This window comes from Siphateles boraxobius, unplaced genomic scaffold (genome assembly GCF_051911475.1).
Source record: "Siphateles boraxobius isolate OS27281-9 unplaced genomic scaffold, OSU_SipBor_1 41, whole genome shotgun sequence".
NCBI classification, from domain to species: domain Eukaryota; kingdom Metazoa; phylum Chordata; class Actinopteri; order Cypriniformes; family Leuciscidae; genus Siphateles; species Siphateles boraxobius.
Window position 1 is genome coordinate 11,904,087 of NW_027509042.1, and position 25,588 is coordinate 11,929,674.

The 25,588-nt window shown below is 38.4% G+C and overlaps 1 protein-coding gene across 1 annotated transcript in view; it reads left to right on the forward strand.

Annotated features, from left to right (window-relative positions):
• Nucleotides 1-25,588, forward strand: part of gabrg3 (gamma-aminobutyric acid type A receptor subunit gamma3) — a 148,489-nt gene that overhangs the window by 116,986 nt on the left and 5,915 nt on the right. Inside the window, exons 5-7 of the mRNA XM_077198472.1 lie at nt 7,709-7,791; nt 22,728-22,865; nt 24,668-24,820. Of these exons, the coding sequence (XP_077054587.1) occupies nt 7,709-7,791; nt 22,728-22,865; nt 24,668-24,820 (374 nt within the window). The remainder of the gene's footprint in view (nt 1-7,708; nt 7,792-22,727; nt 22,866-24,667; nt 24,821-25,588) is intronic.

Here is a 25,588-nt window from a genome sequence, read left to right on the forward strand (position 1 = left end):
TTGCTTTAGTTGGGCTCTTGACTCTTAAATCAATGACTTTAAATTTTGTTTGGTTGTTGTACTTCAGTTATAACAGCCAGATGAACAAATAGAAAAGGTGATCTGATGGTGTTGGTTGTGTTTTAACATAACCATTATTTCACAATCATTTGACCTGAGTCATGGAACTCATATAGAGCCCAATTTAGGTTTACTTTATTAATTATAGCAGCACTGTCCTTGTACAGCATAATATTTGTAACCTTTACAATGTAATCCGAAGAATTTTTTAAACATATCTCAAATACAATTGTTTTTTTTTTAGTTTTTAGACACACAGACATCAAGAATCAGCCTGTGAATCTCAACAATGGTGACAATTATAAAGCATGTTGCAGTGCATTCTGCATGCCACCAATCAAAACTCATTCATGGCTCCCATCATGCATTGCTGCATGAATAAATAATGAGCTTGTGTTCAGAGTTGATCTGTTTGTCACCATTGTTGAGATTTATACGCTAATTCTTGATGTCTGTGTGTGCCAACATAAAGTACCTTTAAAAATGTCTTATTATTGATTTGGTCTCATTGAAAACGCTAAAAATATGAAGCTGTACAAGGACAGGGCTCCTATAATTATTTACTTTTAAATATAAAGTAAACTTAACTGAGAAATAGGACTCTATATAAGCTCAGTGACTCAGGTTATATGATTGTGAAATAATGATTACGTTAAAACACAACCAACACCATCAGATCACCTTTTCTATTTGTTCATCTGGCTGTTATAACTGAAGTACAACAACCAAACAAAATCTAAAGTCAATGATTTAAGAGTCAAGAGCCCAACTTAAGCAAACACTAATCTCCATAATGGTAACATACCAATTACGGTTTTCTCCTTCAGTGATTCGGCTTGTTAACATCAGGTGTCTTCAATGTTCAATCTTCAAAAAAAAGTGTCCTTAAATCATCTTTGACGTCAGTCTGTTATTCCGATATTTTTGTTTAAGAAAATGTGTAAATTTTACTCATTTTAAATGGTTAACTTTTAAGGAATTAATTTGGTTAATTATTACTCAATTCTAATTTGTTAAATTTAATTAATAATATTGCTTGTAATCTGTTGCCTCAATTTTATTGATTAGATTTAGCGTATTCATTCGTATTCATTTTTACAAATCAATAATAAGACATTTTTAAAGGTACTTTATGTTGGCACACACAGACATCAAGAATTAGCGTATAAATCTCAACAATGGTGACAAACAGATCAACTCTGAACACAAGCTCATTATTTATTCATGCAGCAATGCATGATGGGAGCCATGAATGAGTTTTGATTGGTGGCATGCAGAATGCACTGCAACATGCTTTATAATTGTCACCATTGTTGAGATTCACAGGCTGATTCTTGATGTCTGTGTGTCTAAAAACTAAAAAAAAAAACAATTGTATTTGAGATATGTTTAAAAAATTCTTCGGATTACATTGTAAAGGTTACAAATATTATGCTGTACAAGGGCAGTGCTGCTATAATTAATAAAGTAAACCTAAATTGGGCTCTATATGAGTTCCATGACTCAGGTCAAATGATTGTGAAATAATGGTTATGTTAAAACACAACCAACACCATCAGATCACCTTTTCTATTTGTTCATCTGGCTGTTATAACTGAAGTACAACAACCAAACAAAATTTAAAGTCATTGATTTAAGAGTCAAGAGCCCAACTAAAGCAAGCATTAATCTCCATAATGGTAACAAACCAATTACGGTTTTCTCCTTCAGTGATTCGGCTTGTTAACATCAGGTGTCTTCAATGTTGGCAATAAAAAAAAGTGTTCTTAATTCATCTTTGACGTCAGTCTGTTATTCCGATATTTTTGTTTAAAAAAATTTGTAAATTTTACTCATTTTAAATGGTTTACTTTTAAGGAATTAATTTGGTTAATTATTACTCAATTCTAATTTGTTAAATTTAATTAATAATATTGCTTGTAATCTGTTGCCTCAATTTTATTGATTAGATTTAGCATATTCATTCGTATTCATTTTTACAGTGTAGGAGAGATCTGTTAGTTTAATTAATTCGTTGAGTGGGTCACCATAGTGCTGGAGAGTAAAGCTTGTGCTTCAGTCAAATTAGCAGAGAAATACTGATGTTATGCTGCCAATTCCTTTATTTGAAAGCTGTGTAGTTCCTGATGCAGTGACAATCTCCTTGCTAAGTACATTAGCACATGCATGGTATTGTTCACTAAATATGAACTGCAAATATTTTAGTTAAAGTCATGTTTTTAATTAATTCACTCTTACACATTAGGTTTTTGCAGTTCTCTTGCGAGACGTTCTCTCGTATTGCGTAAGTTGCTTACGCTACGGGTAAAGTCATCTTTTCGCGAGATATTGAAGCCAAAAATTATCCTTAATTTTCCATATATTGTCAATGCAGTGCAGCAGCCAGCAGACCTAGACCAGGCTATCTTGCGTGCCCATTGGCTGCCCTGTGGCAACTGCTGCAGCCTACCACTGAGCCTCGCGCGTGACGTCGCACCCTCTACGAGTCACAGCCCGCCAAAATGGGGGTGGCTTAGCGTATAAAAGTCAGGCTCGGGAGCTGCATCACTGATTTCATCATCTTCAGCAAAGCTCTCCGCATCTTTACATTCTCAAACTAGCGACCAGCACGCAAAGGAAAGCGCCTGAAGAAGCTGGCGGTCTTCGCCACCTTCAGCCTTCCGTGCCTGCTACGAGTATCCTTTAAGTGCTTTTGCCTTACGTGAGTGTTCGCCGTCGCGACACTCACTCTCTCTCTGAAAGAGCGCAAGCGTTTTTATCAAAATGCCTCGCCTTTCCTGCGGCTCGTGCAGAGCCCCGCTCAGCTGCTGGCTTCGGCCCTCACTGCCGCCGTCTCAGTGGATGAAGCTGAAGGAATCGACCCAGGTGACAGCTGCTCCAACCTAGCTTCAGACAGTTAGGAGTGGTCGAGTTCTCATCACTCTGCCTCCTCCTCGATCCAGGAATCCAGCAGGACTCGGGCTGGCGTGGACGCTGCGCCTCCTGTCAAAGGCCGTCGACCAACTCGGCCTGGATTGGTCTCCGCCTAAGGAGCCCGCGCCCGCGCCCATCATCAAAAAAAAAATCAGCATGTAGTCGACAAAGCAGCGAGGAGGCGTCGTATCGTATGATCAGTTTTAAGACAAGGTCGGTGAGGATGGGAAACATCTTACATTTCTGTGCAAACTTTGCCCGCCGATAAAATAACCGCTGTCTGTGGTTGTATATGGGTTGTGGCAATAATAATAAAAAAAAACCGCTTTCAGCGAGCCGCCGTTCCCGAGATCCGAGGGCTCGCGCGCCTCGCACACACCTCCGGGTGTAGCGCATCTTCTCCGCGCAGAAATAGCCAAACTGCTCTGCAAAGGGGCCATAGAACCAGTGAAGGAGGTACTGGTTCTAGGGCCCCTTTGCACAGCAGTTTGGCTATTTCTGCGCGGAGAAGATGTGCTACACCCGGAGGTATGTGCGAGGCGCGCGCCCCTTTTACAGCCGCTATTTTCTCGTACCCAAGAAGGACGGAGCTCTAAGACCTATCTTAGATCTGAGATATTTGAACAAAGCTCTCATGAGACGGCCCTTCAGAATGCTCACAACCAGACAAATTCTTGCACAAGTTCGCCCGAGAGACTGGTTTATCTCTCTCGATCTGAAAAATGCATACTTTCAGATTCCGATAGTCCCCCGTCACAGGCCATTCTTGAGATTCCCCTTTGACCGTCAGGAATATCAATACACAGTCCTCCCGTTCAGCCTGTCTTTGGCACCCCGTACATTTACGAAGTGCATGGAGAGAAAAAGGGCTGCGAATTCTGAACTATTTGGACGATTCTAGCACAGTCAGAGATAGAACTGTTATCTCACAGAACAGTAATTCTCAGTCATCTGGAAAGCCTGGGTCTCACGGTCAACTGGACCAAGAGCTCATTACTGCCCAGTCAGTCAGTTTCCTGTCTAGGAATAGAACTAGACTCTGTGGCTATGACGGCCCGTTTATCAACACAGCGCGCGCGCCGTGTTCGACACCTGGCCGCATCTTTCCAGGAGGGCAGCATCGATTCTCTGAAAACATTCCAGGGGATGCTGGGCTGTATGGCATCGGCTGCGGCTGTGCTTCAGCTGGGCCTGCTGTGCATGCGCCCACTACAGCGCTGGCTGAATGCCCAAGTGCCTCACCAGGCTTAGGTTTCAGGCTGCAGACGGATCAGAGTGACTCAGTGACAAAACTGCGTTTTGGCTCTGCAGCCCTGGTTAGCGGCCGACTGGTACCAGCGGGGAGTGACAATGGGAGCTATCTCACACCGAAAGGTCATCTCGATGGACGCCTCCAACTTAGGATTGGGCACCCTCTTCGAGGGCAGACCGGTCTTTGGCCTGTGGTCAGACCAAGAGAGACGCTTCCACATAAACTGTCTGGAAATGATAGCGGTCGAGAACGCGCTCAGGCGCTTCCTCCCGTTCATACAGGACCACCATGTGCTAGTCCGCTCGGACAATATGTCTGTGGTGTCCTAATTAAACCGTCAGGGCGGTGTCAGATGCAGAAGTCTCTGCCATCTGACGGAACGCCTTCTTGTATGGTCTCAGCACCTCCTGCGCTCGCTGAGAGCTGCGCATGTGCCAGGCCACCTGAACAACGGCCCAGACAAACTATCCAGGAACTACTTTCCCCCAAGGGGAATGGTCCCTGCACCCCCAGTTACTGTGGCGCCTTTTCGGCAAAGCGAAAGTCGACCTGTTTGTGTCAAAAGACAACGCTTATTCCCCGATGTTCTTTTTAAAAAAGAACAAGGATACGCTGGCCCAAATCTGGCCCAGCCTCCCACTTCATGCTTTCCCTCCGGTCTCTCTGTTACCACAGGTAATCAAGAGGATCAGGGAAACGTGCCACTCGGTGCTCCTTATAGCCCCGCGATGGGAGAATCAAATCTGGTTCCCGGAGCTGATGCGGCTGTCACACAGAGCCCCTTGGCCGATTCCGGTGAGGAAAGATCTCCTCTCTCAAGCCCGCGGCTCAATCTGGCATCCCCATCCAGAGCACTGGTCTCTGCACGTATGGTTAATAAACGGATACCCGTTGTCCTGCCAGAGGGGGTGATGAACACGATTACGCAATCCAGAGCTCCCTCTACGAGGTGGCTTTACGCGTCTAAATGGTCCGTGTTCTCCAAATGGTGTGCTGATAGAGATCTAGACCCACGAACGTGTGGGGTCCCGTGGTTGATTGGCTTCTTGCAAGAGCTGTTGGATAAGGGCAGGTCCCCATCCACGCTTAAAGTATATGTGGTGGCTGTTAGGGCCCTGTCAGGGCGCCGAGGGCATACATTACGCGCTCCGCCACTTTCAGGCGTTCGTAACAGCTCTTTGTCTCGTTTGGTGGGTGCACCAAGGGTCTTGCCGCCTCGAAACAGAGCCTGTCCAGATGGATAGTGGAAGCTATCGCATCTGCTTATGGGTCTAAAGGTCTGCAATGCCTCTTAGGCATGAGGGCGCATTCCACCAGAGGCGTGGCCTCGTCGTGGGCTTGGTCCAACGGAATTTCCTTTCAAGACATTTGTGAGACGGCAGGCTGGGCCTCCCCGTCCACATTTGTTAGGTTTTATAACCTGGAAGTTCCCGCCTTGCAGGCTAGACTTCTGTCAGTATGAGTGGTGTGTATGTCCTGCCCAGATTTATCATGCGCAGACTACTCTCACGCGACTTTTAGCTCTCCTGGTTGAGCTGCACTGTATGGTGAATATTTATATGAACCGGCAACGCCGCTCTGTATACCCTATATGTACTTATAACATGTGCTGGCCCGCATTGCTGGCCACCTGTTTCCCACTTATCTATGTTCCCCGGGAATCCCTTGGACTCATGAAGTGGATATCTTACGCAATACGAGAGAACCTCTCCTAAGAGAACGTACTCGGTTACATAAGTAACATCGGTTCTCTCTAGAAGAGGGAACGAGTATTGCGTAACCCGACCGTGCAGGCGCCAAGAGCGATTTTCGCTTCAGCTGATGAAACCAGTGATGCAGATCCCGAGCCTGACTTTTATACCCTAAGCAACTCCCATTTTGGCTGGCTGTGACGCGTAGAGGGCGCGACGTCACGCGCGAGGCTCAGTGGTAGGCTGCAGCAGTTGGCGCAGGGCAGCCAATGGGCATGCAAGATAGCCTGCTCTAGGTCTGCTGGCTGCTGCACTGCGTTGACAATATATGAAAAATTAAGGATAATTTTTGGCTTCAATATCTCGAGAAAACATGACTTTACCCGTAGCGTAAGCAACTTACGCAATACTCGTTCCCTCTTCTAGAGAGAACCGAGGTTACGTATGTAACCGAGTACGTTTTATATTAAGAGATATTCATTTTCAGTGGACTCAAATTAAGTAAGTTCACAGTACTATCAGTATAAATTTTTAAACTCGAACTGTTTGAAGCAATCGGTTTCCCAAATGATATGAGTTACCTTTCATGGTATTTTTATGGAAACATACTGTAAAAAAGGAGAGCTGTAAATAAACGGTAAAGGGCTGTAAATTAACAGTACATTGCTGGCAACCACAGCTGCCAGTAGATTACCATTATTTTACAGTGCAATTTTCAATTAAAAAAATAGAATTATAACTGTTTATTTTTTAACTGTTATTTTAGTTTTATTATTATTATTATTATACATTATTTTTTTTCTTAAATAAATTTCCTTTGCATATTAGCAAATTCCATCTTTATTTTTTGTAACTGGTATTCTTCCAATGAGATGGTTCTTAAGTATTATTAGTATTATTATATTTCTTATCTCATGTCTATTTTCTTTGTTTTATTTAACTACTATTTGTGTATGTGCAATAGCGCAATATCTAAAATCTGACATAATTTTTAATGGGACTACGGAACCTTTTAAAAAATGTCACTTTCACACTTTCATGAGCCCTCAAACAAGAATTGAGCACAGGCACAACATCAAATACAATATAATGAATATTATAATGAATTTCTTATTTCATCAGAATACTGTACATGTCAATTTAGATTTTTATTACCAAATGGTGTAGTTACAGTATCTACTAGAATGAGTTGACTAGGCAATCCCAACTATAGCCAAAATACAGGTAACAGAGTGACTTCATAGACACACAGATGTCAAGGATATAGGGAAGAATAATTTTTCTGTCATATGATTAAAAGTGTCATCCTTTTTCATGCTATATGGTTAATAAGCATGCAGTCAACACAGCTGTGGTTCATTATATTCTTCCTGTGGGATATAATAATTAAAACTTTAAATCCTACACTAATGTATGAAACAGACGCTTCAAACGTCAGTGATTTCACCTGAGCGTCACTTGCTGGGCTGTCGGAGAATTAAAGAGAATTAAACCTGTTTCCAGGTAGACATCTGTCAAACAAGCTTCTTCAAACTGCCAATTTCTCATCCTGAAAATTGAAAGTGAAATAAGTGTCCCTCATGAGGAGAACAGCTGATATATAACAAAATGTCATGAATCAAAATGGAATCATTCGCTCCTTTTTTGTTTGCTTACATAAAATAAGATTTAGTTATTTCACTTACAGCAAATGCCATGGCCGTGTCAACTTTATTGTGCACTGCCCTTCTGCTTTATATTGTGCTTTATATTCTTTTGCATTGTAAATGTATGTTGCTTCTTCTCTTCATAGATTGACCATAAATGCAGAATGCCAGCTTCAACTGCATAACTTTCCTATGGATGAGCATTCCTGCCCGCTCATCTTCTCCAGCTGTGAGTATCTCTTCCTTTTAGTCTCCTCGGATTCACAACTTTAGATTTCCATTTCTTTTCTCCTTTGGTTGTGAATGTTTTGGTGACAAACAGTGCCGAAGTTTACGGCAAATACGATTGTTACCTGGCTGTCACCAATGAAGGCAGGTTCTTAAGACGCCGGTTACGTTGGTGCCGTGACCCGGATGGGGACCCTTAGGGGGTGAGTGTAAAAGAGGTCAGCTAGTAAGAGCTGTTGGGTAAACCTCACTCCCCTGATCTCAAGAGGCGCATTAGAGACAAACACTAGATGCTGCAGTCTTTAGCGTCCTTGTTTGGGCGCCCACCTCCCATGCGCTGGTTCGAATCCTGCTCAGAGTGGGGTGAGTAGAATCAGAGGGCTTACAGGTGCCTATAGGCTACTTCGATCTTTTTGAATGGTCAAAGCATTTCTCGCTCAGTTGCCTTTTATGCTGTAAATGTTCAGTTTAGAAGAACAATATGCCCTGGAATGTCTTTGAAATATTCATATATCTTCACAAACAAGCGAGAAATGTTCTGAAAAGCCTCTATAGGATTCGATTATATTACATTTCTCTCATAACAACAACACCAATAAAATTCTCATCCTTTTTTTTATTAATAGCAGGTAAACCAGACTTGCCACAAAAGCAATTCAAACTCTATTTGGCAATATTTCACCTGTGAAAGGGGTGTTTATTTTGGAGTCACAACAGCAAAAAATGTACTGTTGAATTTTAAAGGTGCAAATGAAAAAAATTGTGACTAAATTATGACTGTTTTGGCATAAAAGAAATTACATTATATATGGACTTCAAGGGAAAGAATAAGGGGAAAACGTACAATATGACACCTTTGACTGAGAAAGACAATCAGAAGTGATATTTAGCCTGTAAAATCGGATTTTATGGATAATATTGCTAGAGCACATTTCTGATGGTAGACATGGTATTACTGCAGGGAATGTGTCACATTAGGATTTCATGCTTTATGATGTAATGTTTCATTTTTGCTCTCCATATATTCTCTTATATAGAAACTAGGCCATGGATTTCATTGCATGTATACACCAAGGGCACAGATAGGCTGGTAATTACTCTGCATGCCTGATGGGCTCTTGGAAGCTGGCTTCATTAGTAGGGTGTCATGAATGACATTACTCAAGGGTGATAGGTAATGGGTGATGCATCTGTGGTGTTAAGAGTCCAGACAAAGAAGGACATAGGTAAATTGGAAAAAAGTTTGTGTCCCTGGGTAATATGATTTCTCACTTATGTTTCTCACCCAGCCTCTGTTTCTACCCCCTAATTCACACATTAAGGCTCTCTGCTCTTTTTGAAAAAAAAAAATTGTCTTACTCATTTGTGTAGCCATGCTCAGAATGACATACCGAACCAACATCCATTTACAGAAAGCTATGTGTTACATCATGCCCATTTTCAACAGTAATTTTATTAGAGATTGTGTGGAAAGCACTAACCGAATATGTTCTTTCAAAAATGAAAGTTTTATTTAGAAAGACACTTTATAATGAATGTTTAATGTTTGTTTAATTAATGATTGCAATAGAAGATACAGGGAGTTGAATTCAAAGGACTATTTTAACAAATTAGCAGATAATTATTGACAGTCAACTTTATACTATATGGTATGAAAACATTTGTGTGTTTGTGCGTTTACTTATTGCTCATAATTAGTTTTGATTTGATTTGATTTGATTTGAAATATGTTTTAAAGCTTGGCCTTGACTTTATTGAGTTGAATCACTGAAGAAGGTCCTACATCTAGACATTTTTGAGGGTTGCTCTTTCATTGCCATGGAAACTTTTTGATCTCAGTCTTTTAGGTATTTTGGCAAATAGTTTGTGACATTGTTGATATCTCTTTCTCCCCAGGAGATACTAAAGCAGGTTCCAGGGGTGTTTGGAAAGTTTTGGATTTTGTCATGCATGTCAAATCTATAAAGGGGATAATATGACTTAATCTATGAAAGCCAAATTTTTTGTTTTAAATGTATTTATTTATTTTATTTTGATCACGATTATCTCATGACACATATATCTAATTATTTCTGCAACAGCTTTTTTGTCTCACTCAAAAGGAATAATTAAAATGTAATGGTCATTGTAGTTATGCTAATATTAATGTTAATATTATGCAGTATAATACGAGTTCAAAGAAACACATTTTTGCTTTGGTGTCGATGAAACGGTAACTTGATTCTTACTGATGGGGCTATGAGGTATACCAAAAATGGCTGCTCTAGAGGAGAAAAAACAATCAGGCGACTATAAGTAAAAGTCTCCATTGGTCTCCATTTAATTTAATTGATGTCAAGGAGAAACAATTGATATATTAATGGTACATAAAGTGAGTTCATGCTTTAAACAAGAAAAATATCTGCCAATTGGGTAAGAAAAATAAATGTAATTCTAAAGTAAAAATCTTCTTACCCCAATGACTGATATTTTTTCCTCTTTTAAGCATAAATTCACAAAATTTTGAACATTTTTAATAAATAAGATTAGTGTGTGTGTGTGTGTGTGTGTGTGTGTGTGTGTGTGTGTGTGTGTGTGTGTGTGTGTGTGTGTGTGTGTGTGTGTGTGTGTGTGTGTGTGTGTGTGTGTGTGTGTGTGTGTGTGTGTGTGTGTGTGTGTGTGTGTGTGTACTGGTTTAACCTACATTATGAGGATCCACCAAAATTCCTTATATTTGTAGGTTTCAGGTATTTCAGGTTTCAGCAAAAATTACATTCTGTATACAAACAGCAAATGTTTACGGTTGTACAGTACTGCAATCACTGAACTTAATTGATCATGCCTCTTATTTACATCTTGCCAGAGAATTTCATCTACATCACAAAATATATTCTTTTCATTATGGGAGGGGAAAATGAATGTTGAATCCATGGTTCTTCTGCCTCAATATCTCCACAGGCCTCTTCCATTTTGGTTGGTGGTATTGGTTAACAATCACATGCTCTTATTCCAAATAAATTTTTTCAATATTTGAAAATTTTCAAAACTACAAATCAGCAATCATCGTATACTCTTAAATATAGATTCTATAGTATGCTATAGTAACACTTTGGATCTGTTTCCTAGCTTCTCTCAAGAAGCCATGATTTGTTACATGTCAATCAAGGTGAATCTCATTACATTTGAAAGTCTGTAACTTCTACTGTGAGTCTCTTCACACCTCTTCCATCCTGCTTTCTTTTCATATCTTCTTACAATTTCTTCTCTTATTCTGTCCACTACACCAATGTCCTCCCATCTCTTCACCTTCTCCTTTTCCCCTTCCTACTCTTTATATGCCCTCTCCTTTTTCTATGTGCTTTCTCCTTCTCTCCCATCATCTCTTTCTACCTGTTCCACTCTTCCTCTCCTCCTCAACTCTCCACCACCTTCCACTCTTCCACCATTCTTTTCCCCTTCTCATTCCTATTCTCAATCTATTTTTTTATTTTAGTTGTATAACAATGTTTGTTAATTTTTAAAATAGTTTTTATAGTTAATGCAATTCTTCCATAGCTGTGCAAACAATTCGAAAAATTGCATTTCTTGCGATGTGTGTACTAGTTTGGGGTCACACTGCTAGTCTGGCCCTCTTGGACCCAGGAACAGAGGAATTTGCTCTTTCTTTTGAGTCGGGTACCGCTGGACTCCGGGGAGAACAGCGGCGGAACAGTAACCATCTTAAGAGCTCGCTCCCTCATCCCCAGGTGGCCTGTGTCAGGGATGGTTTGGCTTTACGCTTGCCACCTGGCTCCACGCAGGAGCAGGAGCGGCGGCAGGGGGACGCCCTTGGCAACGAGAAGGCGGAAGAGCTGCCACCGGTGGTGGGGTGGAGGCAGTAGCGAGCCGCCGGGGCAGGATGTGCCGGATGGCCTCCGTTTGCCCTTGGGCGGCAGAGAACTGTTGAGCGCAGTTCTCCATCGCGTCGCCGAATAGCACAACCTGGGAAATTGGGGAGTCCAGGAACTGAACGTTGTCCGCATCCACCATATCAGCCAGGCTGAGCCAACGATAGCGCTCCTGAACCACTAAAGTGGACATCGCCAAACCGTTCTGGTTGGTCCATTATAGAAGGACCAGCGCGCTCAACGGGGGCTCAACAGGCTGCGGTGTGATGGAGGAGTGAGGGGCCCACAGGGATTGGTTACCGGGCGGGGAAGCCTCACTATGATCCTCTGATCACCCATCCGATACGGCGCCGTAGCGGGGCATTGTCACGCATGAAGGTTAGTCTCGATCTGAACACCGCGATAGACATGTTCTCGCAATGAGAACATGAACTATCCACAAAAGCTGCTTCAGCGTGCTGATATATATATATATATATATATATATATATATATATATATATATATATATATATATATATATATATATATATATATATTAGAATAATATTTATATAATAGATATATATTAGAATAATTTTAATATATATATATATATATATTTTTTTTCAAACACGTGATACAACCATTGTGACCGTCAGAGGGGGACAGGGAACGACCGCATCCAGATACACACGGATGGAATGACATCTTGTAAAAGACGCTAACGCACTAGTGTTGCTCTTTCAGGAAAGCGTATGAGCACACAGGGGAATGACCGCGGCAACACTAAACAGTGTACTAAAACAGTGAAGCACTCACTTATTTGCCCTCTAACCAACCGTCAACAAACACACAGAAATTATGCTATTAAAACAGCAGTTGAGAGCACTTGTGCTGTAGAACCACCAGCACTGGGAGAGTCTTCCAGAAGAACACCGACACACTCGCTCGTTGAAAAATTCAACACTCTTCAGAGACATCGACACCAATCGGCTCCGAAGCGAAAGGCAACTGGTGCGTGCATCCTGTGATGCAGATCTCACACACTAATGTGCATTGGCTCGTTTTAACATCACTCAAAGATGACAGGCTCCCTAAGACAGACAGATCTCGTTCAATATATCATGATTTAATTATCATGGTTTGAAGATGTTGGAAAATAGCTTCATTAGTGGTATTACAATGGGAATATCCTTGGCACTTAACCTTATCACGTGATGCCACTCCCAGATTGCTGCGCGAATTGCTTCAGTATAGGTGAATTTAGATCACTGAGGGAATCACCTGCCTGATACTGTGAATCACAATCGCTGTGTGAGTTTGAACTGGACCGAAATGCCGATGTAGAGATGTCAGGACAGCATTGTATGTAACTCATAAGAGATGTCGTAGACTCCTCGCCGTGCAGGGATGCATCATTTATGCCTTGCAAACCATCTGTCTTCTCTGTTTTTCCTCTGCACACTGCTGTCTTTGGCACTGGTCCCTAAGATGCAGAAGTTGTGGTCCTCCTGTGTTGGACAATATGCTTAAACCAAATGTGTTATATTTTCCTATAATATATAATATCAGATAGTTATTTTTTGCACTGAAACGGTTGGATCCAGCGAAACTTGGACATCAGGGGGACAAATATTTACCATAAACTTGAAATAAATGTCATGATCAATTGCCCTTTAAATATCAAGGATAATGAAATGTAACAGTCATTAGTAATTGTCAGTTGGGTCTGTGTCATTCAGAATATTTTTGTTTTCTTTTTTTTGCCTGACAACATCATAGTGGATATGGATTAGAAAAGAAAAAAAATTATGATAGTAACCAAAAGGATGGGATATGTCTAATTATTTGCGAAGATCCGTAGTGTTCCCCTTTAACTCAACATGTTTGCTAAAGTGGCACACCTAACTGTATGAATTATGATAGTTAATCATCATACTTTTATGAGCTAAAATGAATCATGTTATACAATGGTTGGATATTCCTGATAACCTAATTGTAGCTGTACTATAGCAATGATATTACAAATGGTAGTCTTAAGTGTTAGCCTTCTGATTGTAGCTGGTTTTACATGACCATGCCAGTCGTTTATAGTCTTTTTCATGGTTCAATATTGGATCAGAAGAACTTCCACTTGATCGGGCTGAGATTTTCTTGATATAAACCTTAATCAAGCAGGTTAGGACTAATAAACCACCAGTAAAAACATTTAATTTTCCAGATCTTATTTGACAAAAATTGTATCAATTCATTGAAGAAATGTGTATTTTTTGTGTGTTGCAGGGGGGTGTTGCGGAGAGAATCAGTAGTAGTATTTCAATTCTAGCAGACATGTTTTATATAAATATAAAACCAATATACCACTTTTGCTGATCACCTGTCCTACTTTGTGTTACGTCCCAGGTCTAGGGTCCAAGAGAATAACATAAAAATAAAGTCGTTACACCTGGACTTCTTGTTTCTTTCTTTTTATTGCTTGGAAACAAGTTGTTCAAATTGGTATGATCAGCACAAGACATCAAAATGAAGCAAATTAATTTCAGAGTTGGGTCAAAGCCAAAATAATAAACAAAACAGAGTGTACCTTCTTTTTAGGGTAAATATTATACTGTCAAAGAAAAACGTTTAAACAAAATACAGATACTAAACTGACTCCCTTACCAGTCGTCCGCGAGGGGCTGCTGGGCAGTTATATTTATTTTCGGTAGCCAGCAGTCGTCCGCGAGGGGCTGCTGGCGGTATTTTGGTTTGTTTGTTTTATTTTAAATAAAGTGTATTTTGATTGTTCGCCGGTTCCCGCCTCCTTCTTCCCTGAACATTGCTACATTGGTATTTTTAGGGATAATTTTAATTCTCTTTGTCTAATGGCCAGACCTTCTCCGTAGGGCCTCTAAAACACAGTAAAGGTCCGAATGTTCACTATTGAGGAAAGGAAAATGAGCCATATTAAGCAATCTCTCAAGCTTCAGGACCCCCTTAGACCTTTTCTTCCTCTAAGCTACTTTCTTCCATTTCCCTGCTGCATTTGGCATTTGTTTTTGAAAAAACAAAGCAGGGTTTCCAAGCCTTGCATCTTAAATTCAATTGATATGCAAATGAAGGTTAATGCCCATCAGGCAGGAGGACCTTGCAGACCTTTTCATGTCAGCGGCCACATAGAAGCGTATATACTCGGACTGAAATGCCTCCCCTGTATCAGTCACAGAGAAAACGGTCCCCCATCTGCACCCAAGAGGAGCAATTTGCCAGAAAGATTATTTTAATATTTCACACCTCGCTGCCCAGCACAGCAGCTTGTCCTCTAAAGCATATTTAACAGTCTCAAACACACAGTGCTATAGTCTCTGTGTGCATAAACAAACAGACAAATGAAACGCTCCCCAGCCAGTGTGTCTGTACCTGCCCTGCAGGGAACGAGGAGCTTTCAGGTGTTTAACAGACCTGACACCAGGCATCGGGTTTGTCTACTCTGGTCCGGTTGAAACAAGCTGACGAGAGTGGGCACTTTTCTACCCGTGTTTATCACCTGCCTCCTGGTTATGACCTTTCAAAATCTAATGACATTAAAGTGGCATTATTTTTTTCATATGGGCCTCTTGTCTTTTATTTCATCAGACAGTGAAGTGAGGCCAGAAAAAGGATGCAGGCCTGACTCATAACTGGTAGATTTCTAAAAAATAAAAAAAAACACACACACACACACATACATTTTAGACATTTAAAAGGATATTTCACCCAAAAATGAAGATTCTGTCTTCATATGCTAACTTTCATGTAGGTTATTATACGTAAAGGGGGGGAGGGTAGGCCTACTATAATATTAGATATTGATATCTAATATATTACATTCTGGGGACCGACTGTCTCCTCAAATATAGTAAAACCTTAGATCACCTACATTGTGCGGACCAGCCAGCCATTATTATTTATTTTGTCTGTTTAAAATGTAAACCTGTAGAAAGTTTTCTGTGATGGGTAGGTTTAGGGGTAGGGAAGACAATAGTGTCGTTATTCAAGACAATAGTGTTATTATTCAGAAAAAATATGACATCTGCAATTGCACATTGCATCATAGAAAAGTATGATTTGTGTTGTACGGGAACAATAAACAAAGCAGAATTCAAATGGAACAAACATTTACACACTTGCCATACTATAATGGTCACTACAAAGGCACATTATTCAGGTAAAGCAATATCTGGTTGTATCCATGCATCATGCATAAAATCCATCTAGACATATGACCTTAATACCGTTTGGAGACCTGTTGAAAAGTCATTGGTCATGAAACTCTACACAGTCTGTATTGAAGATAGATGGATTGTTCAGACTGATTTAAAAGGTGGGAAAGTGCTGCGTGTGCTTGCAATTCCTGCAACAACAAAAAAACACCTTTTGTGGGCCTAACCGATGGCAGCTGCTTTTCCTGCCGCACAGAATCACCTTAGTGCCATGATCTAATATTTGGTCACATTAATGTTCCCAATAATGTGTAAGAATGAAAAAGCGACAGGTTACACAAATTGATGAAGAGATTTGGAAATTATTGGAAGTGACTAACCAGTATGCAAAAATGCAGTTCACAAGATAATAATGATTTCTAAAATCAAATTGACTGGCAGCTTTTTTAGCAGCTTTTGCTTCTGCTGTGCAACACATAAATCCTAATAAACCTATCTTTTATTAGGAAATTTAATAGGAATTCTTCTATTAATTTGTTTTATGCTCTCCCCACTCATATCGTCTGCAACATGTTGTGGTTACATCTCTATATTTTCAATGTTTCAAATGTTGTAATAACATGTCAACTTCAAAACATCTTTTCTCATTCAGTTTAATGATCCCTTAAGTAATTTATGGGATCAAATCACTGTCATAATCCAAACTTAAAAGGTCTGTGAAATTAGAGGACCTGCCCATTATCTTTACTTACACAGACATCAAAGGCTTGCAAACATAAAGTTGATACTAAAATAAAATAAAATAAAATAAAAAGTGATTAAAAAGTTTATACAGCTGAAACTTTTAAATGAAAATGGTATATACCCGGTATTTGACAAAAAAATAAATAAAAGGAACACTATCTTATTTTCAATCAGTAATATTGTGAGTGGAACAAAGGGAGAATGTTATGTTTCAAATTGAGCTACACACTCAGACACCAATTATAGTGCAGATCTAGGACAGAATCAGTTCATTAAATAAAGTGGGAATTTTTAAATGATGATAGGGACTGCTGTGATTACCTTTTGATCATGCATCTCTTCTGTTTGAAACACAGCTCTTTCTTTTAACTCTATCTCTTAATGCCTATGATGTCAGAGGGGATGGTGAAGATTAATGATTAAGTATGGCTGGGAAGTGGGAAACAAATGTCCTAAAGTAGAACTAGATCATGTTAACACACACAAGTTTATATTACAAACAGCATATGTTGGTGAAATGAATGCCTGACGCTCAATAAAAGCTCAGCCCAATAGTAAAGTTGCATCTTGGAACTTCAATACAAAAGAACACCACCAAAGAAGTCTAAACAACATTGGACCACATTGACAGTCAATCATATAGTTTTGATGATTAGAAAATATAAAGCCATTAGCTGCTCATTCTCATTCTCTGTGTCATTGAAAATTGCCTTTTGGTTTGATCAGTGTCCAGATATATCATGTTATTTGTTTTAGCAGCAGCAGCAGCAGCAGCAGCAGCGTAGCAGATCTATTCCGCAAAGACCAAACATGCAACATTGTCATACTCATTACCACGCCAATGACAGAATGACAGTTGTCATGATTCATGTAGTTCCCACAGCCGGGCTGATATTAAAATTACCTCTTTTGCAGCCCTTGTTTTTTAATTTCCTTTTTTGATTGTTTACTCTTTTTTTTGTTTTTGTTTTACTATTTTTGGCTTGCCTGTGCACATTTATAACTCCTCTCTTCTTGTGTCCTCTGCATGGCCCACAGCTACACTGAAATCCGTCTGTGACACCCACTTTCAGCAGATCAAAAACTCCCTAGTCATCCATCCTCAATAACCATCATGTTTATTTTCTTCTTTAGTACTTAAGGCCAAATCTGTCACACCATCCTTGACTAAAGCCATTGTTTTACCCATGTCTCAGCTGATCTGAATGTGACTTTGTGTCTGTGCATATTCATGCTAATGTTGTATGCTAGCTGTCCTGATTATTGAGCGAAGAGGAGATGATTTTGCAATCTCTTTTAAAAATGTGTGACTAAAGAATTGTCTCGCTCTGCTTTTGTTGGTGAGATATAAAGCTCCACTCTGCCTGATGATTCCCCACATCTCTGTATCAATGGTGTCGCTCAAGATTATTTTCATTGCTGTATTTCTCTTCTCCCCCTTCTTGCTCATCAAATAATAAAAGATAGAGCTTGTGCTAATTTTATTCAAAATGTATTTGGAGCTGCTTTTCATAAAGAAAGAATGTTTGATCGAAAATTATTAATATATCAAATGTTGACACAGAATAATGCTATACGGTTATATTGTTTTATAAGTTTAATTTATTTTTATATAAGGGAGAGCAGTGTATCATTTTTACACATCAAAGAAAAATGTTTGGTTTTTGCTTGCTTATTTTTATTTTTTTCACAAGCATCTTTGACAAATTACCATTAATATTACATTATGTATTATCATAATATTATCATAATGACCCTAAAACCAAAAATATATTTTTACTTAACTCGTTAAAAAAATCCCTACCGTTTAAAAGTTTGGAATCGAAGATATTTTTTTTATGTTTTTAAAAGAAGTCTCTTATGCTAACCAAGGCTGCATTTGTTTTATACAAAATACAGTAAAAACATTAATATGGCAAAATATGATTACAATTTAAAAGAACTGTTTTCTATTTGAATATACATTTTTAGTTTAATTTATTTCAGTGATGGCAAAGCTGAAAGTCATTACTCCAGTCTTCAGTGTCACATGATCCTTCAGAAATCATTCTAATATGCTGATTTGATGCTCAAGAAACATTTAGCATTATTCACAATGCTGAGAACAATGTTTTTGCTGATTAATATTTTTATGGGAACTGTGCATTCAAAGGTAATTTTAAAAGAAATTAATATTTTTTTAATCAAGGAAACATTCAATTAATCAAATGTGACATTAAAGAGATGTCAATAGATTTCTTTTTCTTTTTTATATTCTTTAAAACGCTCTATTCATCAAAGAATCACGATAAGAATGGTTTCTTAAGCACCAAATCAGCAATTGATTTCTGAAGGATCATGTGACACTGGTGAATGGAGTAATGAGGCTGAAAATTCAGCTTTGCTATTATAGGAATAAATAAAAATAATTCCAAATATATTAACATAGAAAACAGTTCTTTCATTTTCAATAATATTTCACAATATTACTGCTTGATTGTATTTTTTATTGGTGAGCATGAAATACCTTTTTTATGGCCTTATGGCATAAACCACTCATAAAGATAATTTTCTCAAAATTACAAACTTGTACATACATGCTGCTCACATATTATTGTAGCAGAGTTTGTGCTCAATACAGTGTAATCAAACTTTAGCCATGAAAATGTTATGTAACTTTAGCCAGGGCATGTCAAAACTCAAAACACAGAAAACACCTCAGACCCCAGAGGGTTAAAACATCTTAAAGATTCCAAACTTTTGAGCGGTAGTGTATATCTTTGTCAGTTGTTTCTGAGGCTGTCCGTTATTTTGGAAAAGGGGAGTTTTAGCTCTGACAGTGTTCATTAAGAACTGGTCTTGCCTGTTTTCGCATCCTCTCTAATCTCAGTGGACACAAAAGCCAACCAGTCAGCTCTGCATTAAGACTATTAGTGTTGTGCTCTTGTCCTGAACTGATAAAAACCCGATAAAGCATCTCATGTGTGGACAGCGGTCAGAAGGTCTATAAAACATCCTTTTTTCCAGGAATTTAGATTTTTTTTTTAATAATCAGTTACTATATACAGGCACTAGTGTGGAGGTATGCAGTTTTGTGTGTGTGTGTGTGTGTGTGTGTTAAATGATTCAATGTTAAACTATGATCAATCTGTTTATTCTTTCCTTATTTGATGGTTTTGCTGTGGGTCATAAGATGAGCCATAAATCTTTTTTGCCCACATGTCCATGACATTCTCAGGCACTTTGGCGGACAGAGGCAGGATGTTTAAACTGAAATGTATGACTCGCATTTAGTCCTCCACAAATCAATAGTAAGCTCCTTTGTTGATGAATGATGAAATTACAATGTTATTTGTTGTGCTAGCAAGGCATTCTCCACACACACTATTAGGTTTAATTCTCATAGTCTTCCTCCCGCTGCCTGATCTTCCCACCATCACGGGAAGCTGCGATTCATCAGCTTCCCTTTCTTCACCCACTGAAGCCAATGAATGGTGTTCTGGTTCCCATGGCGATGGCTATTTTTTCCTCTGATTAAGTGGAATTTGCTTGTACCTTTTAGCCCATCATAACCTAAGGGTTATACAGTAATGAACTGAAGACAATGCAAATTTGGGCAGAGACAGGGGGTGGCAGGGCAACTTTTGGGAACAAATGAAGCAGGAATGTATCTTTTACACTGTCCTTGGATAATTATCAAAAGAAACTTAAAGAGATCTCCACTGCCACCTAATGAACTGAGTGTAATATAAAGAGAACAGAAGTGTGGCATGAAGCTGGACACAGCTGGCTACTTTTGATAATGTCTGAGGAACAAACAGTTTAACGATATGATTGAAAGGGAAACAGTAGGTGTTTTTATTGTTTTGCTTGGAGTGACAAAAAGGCATTTCAAGTTTGACAGAGGCCATGTATGTACTGTTAAGCAACATCTAAAAATCATAAATTAATGTTTCCTGCTGGCACAGTAAAGCTAAAGATTTTGGCTTTGGCACAGTACTGAATGTCTTTAATTTGATTCGCTCAGCATGATTTACATCAGATCAAAACAACAAGGGTTGGACTATTGTTCTCGCTGTTTAAACCATGCACTTATTTAGCAGTTAGTTTCTAGTAAAGTCCATCCAAATTATCATTAGCTAGTTTTTTTTTACTTGGCAAAGCCAATTTTGCTTTTGGCGCTTGTTGAACATTCATTTGGACCGTTATACCACAAAAAGGTTTTCAGTCAGCAGATTTATATTTTTGTTTAGTTATAAACTACAACTTTTCACTATTGTACCAGCAATGATACAAATAAAAATATATATTTATTTGTTATATACTCAAACAATGATAATACAATTTCAGCTCTGGCTCCCTGGTACCCCCTTAAATCATTTGGATGCAGCATCTATTTTACTATTGTGTACACAGAATTTTAATTGAAAATATTTTTGCTGATCCTTTGCAGCCTCTTTATGGCTGATTGAGCCAAGAAGTAGTAAACTCTATACAATACACTACTAATTATTTCTCAAAGTTCACAGGGATGGCACAACGGGATTTACTCAGAGTGAGGGTGAACATTTTTCAGCTTATTTCTGTGCCAATTAATAAACTGCCCCCCCCCCCCCCCCCCCCCATTTCCTTTAACCCTGTATATCGGTACTGGTTACTGCTCTCGATAGTGCCAATTAATAGGATTGTGAATTTAATGGATGTCCAGCAGGTGTTTATGACACACCGGGACTATTCGCCCCAAAGTAAATAGTACCAATATTGCTCAGTGTAAATCTTAAGATTTGCATATTTAATTCATGCAGCACAGAAGGGATAGTTCAGAAAAAATTAAAACATATTTTAAAAATGTCTTTTTTATTGTTTCATTATGAGTAAACTATAACTTTAAGACCCGTTGTATATTTCAGCAACATCATACAAAAATTTATATTTTCCAAATATGTCTGATTATTATTCGGTAGTGTAAAATGTCAACCGATTGTGATCAAGACCATCTGCATTGCTACTTGAATGCCCTCTGCATAGACCAAGGAGATTTTAATTAAATAACATCAATAGAAAACAACTACATTTTTCATATTTAGTGTGTTTAATCTGTTAAGAGAATGACAGTTGCCTCAGATGGCTATTAGGCTTGATTGTCATTTAACAGCACAGGTCATTGTGTGTTCAACAGAATTAATATGTATTTGTGTGGAAATCTAATCATGCTGTTTTATTAATCACAATGTCTGGGCAAAGTGTATCCACTCCCTTATCAAATAATGCTCTCTTTAACTCTTTCAACTATCTTCAGACATTGTGGAACATAAGTAGCTTGAACACCAGCACTCTTGAAGGGACGGTTATGAAAATTCTGTCATTATTTACTTCATGTCTTTTTCCCAACCTGTATGAATTTCTTACTTCCTAATTTAATTTTGAAGACTTGTTCTGGTCACTCTTTGCCACGCAATTACAATAAACCGGTACTGAGGCGTTAACAAATAATTTAGAACTGTTTAAGAACTGTAAAATGATTCATTGAAAAGATCCGATTCAAATCTGACATCACATCTCTCATGAACGAGGCACTTACCAAGCTTTTCAGTGAATAAGGATTTCTTTCCAAAGTATGGCTATTGCATGGAAGTGTGGCGGCATGCATCTTTTTGTTTTATCACATTGGAATCAAAAATTCTCTTTTTAGAAAGCAGGTCATACGGGTTTGTGACGACATGAGAGTGAGTAAATGATTACAGAGTTTTAATTATTGAGTTAACTATCCCTTAAAGGCAGAACTTTAAAAAAGAGTGTGAACATACACTTATACTTAAGAGACATGGATAATCGACGCAAGAGCAGCATCAGTAATCATTTTTAAGATTAAAGTTTCCGAGCCTCAAGAGACAGCTGTTTGAAATCTCTTTTCTGGGCCACAGGTTGTAGGCGAGAGGCAAACGTCTCAAGGTTAGGTGTCAGCATCAAGATGGATGCTGTGTATAATCGAACCAAACTTCTCATTTACTTGTTCTCTCTCTCTGCCTTTGTCTTCCTTGTGCCTGTGATGTGCGTTTTATTAGCATGCTCTGGGCTAGAGACAAATGCTGCAGTTGGATGCCTGGCACTGGGCTGCACTCAGGCATCCATCACAAGTGAAGGGGGCGCTAGGGGTCACTGGCTTATGCTCTATGTAATTACAGATGGATACCCACGAGATGAAATGATTTACAAGTGGAGGAGGAACTCAGTGCAGGCGGCTGATCAGAAGTCATGGAGACTTTACCAGTTCGACTTCATGGGTCTGAGGAACACCACAGATATAATTAAGACAACTGCAGGTCATTTTCTACTCTATTGTTTGGATCAAATGAAAGTATAATAATCAATAAAGTATGATTATTTATTGGCTATTGATAAATATCATTTTTCGAAGGCTGATGTAAACTACCGTTCAAAAGTTTGGGGTCAGTATGTTTTTTTTTAATAGAAGTCTCTTATGCTTATCAATGCTGCATTTATTTGATAGAAAATACAGTGAAAACTGTAATATTGTGAAATATTACTACAGTTTAAAATAACAGTTTTCTATTTGAATATATTTATAATTTATTCTGAATTTTCAGCATCATTACTCCAGTCTTCTGTCTCACATCTTCAGAAAGTTGTATTATTATCAGTGCGCTGTTTAACATTTTTTGCAGGAAACATGATATGTTTTTCTTCATGATTCTTTGATTAATAGAAAGTTGAATGAACAGCATTTATTAAAATATTTTGTAACATTATAAAAGTCTTTTCAGTCACTTTTGATCAATTTATCACTACTGAATAAGGATTGTAAGTAGTTATAAGTAGGTTTTAATTTCTTTTTTAAAAATGCTGACCCCAAACTTTTGAACGGCGATGTAAATATCATAATGTATGCTTTAGAGCTAGAAGTTTGGTTCAAAGCAACGGTTTCTAACCCAGGAATTCTCAACCAACGTGGTATGAATAAAAATGATCAGTATAATATCTCCCTTTAATTTACATTGCAATAAATTATGCTAAACTAGTGTTGACCTATTTTCTCAAGCAACTACCTTTTTAATGTCCTGGATTCATCACACCATTGTATTTTCTGGAAGACAGACATTTGAATTTGTTTAATGCTGGTTTTATGCTCTATAGAAGCAATCAACCAATGATATATGAGGTTGTTTCCCTTGACAGTAAATGTATAGAATTTTTTTTATATCTAGTATGTGTACCTCCTGCATCTTAATGGACTCCCATCAAGATTGAAATCTCTGGGTCCAGAAGATTGTAAGCTATTAAAATGTCACTTCAGTTAAAGCACTACTGTATGTGCATTATTGAATGACATTTTCTCTGGGCTTAGTAAATCTTAGTGGGAACATGGTCGATGGGCTGAATAAAAAATTGTATATCCTTATATTCATATAACAAATGTGTTATACAAGGATGACGCAAAATGCCATTTTCTGGTGCAAATTGATGTTACATTGAAGTTATATTAAATCAACGTTATATAGTATTTTTTCCTATTTTCAGAGAGAGAGATAAAAAATGCACCAAGCTTAATTTTTTATTTAAGATACTGATAATATTAACAAATGAATATTGCATACAGTACATAGCGTTCCCATCAGTTTTCAAATTATCAATATGTGTGAGAACTGCAGTACAGTATGGATAAAAATATCGGTAAGAAAAAAAAGCAATCACACTCTTTTTCTCACATTGCAAACTATTTTGCCTGTTAAAATAAAATGATTTGCTATCATTTTACACATTCTGAGTGTTTACTCTCAGCCTGTGAAAATGGATAGAAACTGTCTATCATTGCATAATGAAGAAAAAAACACTTTACACTTCTATAGGCTATGAAGAAAAGTGAAACGGTTTTGTTCACCCCTAGATTTGTCTCTACTATATCAAATGAACATTTAAAAGTAGCCTTCAAAGAAAACATAAAGGCAGTATGACAATTCAGAAGTTTCAGAAGTGTTATTGCTTTGTTAATGCATGTATGAATAAAGTTTAGTCACTGAAGTACAACAATGCACTGGAGACACCATTGGTTTCTTCTTCTTCTTTTTAGAGATGTTTCATTAGCAACATCTTTTTCTCTTTCTAGGTGACTATGTGGTGATGACTGTATATTTTGACCTAAGCAGAAGAATGGGATACTTCACAATTCAGACCTATATCCCCTGCATACTTACTGTGGTGCTCTCTTGGGTCTCCTTTTGGATCAAAAAAGATGCAACTCCAGCCAGAACAGCACTAGGTACATTCAGTAAATACAGGCACCGGATCCTTGTGTGATTCATTCATGTGTGGCTTGATGTTTGTTTCTTTGGGGGAAAAAAAATTCTTAAAAAAACGCAGCAGTATTAAAAATACTTTTTGGCATACAATATATTCAAAGTTACTCTGGCCATGTACACACTGCAAAGTTTTAAGATTTAAAGTGCCCCTATTATACTATTTTAAAAGTTCCTAGTTTTGCTTTGGTTACATTGTAAATGTAATACAAATGCGTCAGTCATTGCCTTGGTAACGCAAGAGTTTACAGATGGTTGTTAATGATTACATGTTAATACCGACCGTGTTATGGAGGATGGTTAGATTTCTTTTAATTGTATTATTAAATTAACTTGTGTTTACTTGATCAAATAACGTGGTTGGCCAGCTACAGAGAAATTGGTAGCCTGGCGATAGACAAGTGGTGACGTCACTACACACATTCTACCAGAACGGTTCAGCACAGTTCATCAAACATGCTGAGAATTCATTGTTCAAGTGGAAATATAACTGGAACCGTGCCTTACCGTTCTTAGAACCGTTCGGCTCGAAAGGGGAAAAGCGGCTTATAATTCCATTTATCGTCGGTCTTTGAACTTTGTATACCTTTTACATTCATAAACAGCTACAGTACATTACACACTAAATAAAAGATAATATCCAAAAATGCATAATAGGGGCACTTTAATGCTATAGTGAATTCCCTAAATTATCATTCAATGTGTATGAAATACAGAAGTCATTCACAATT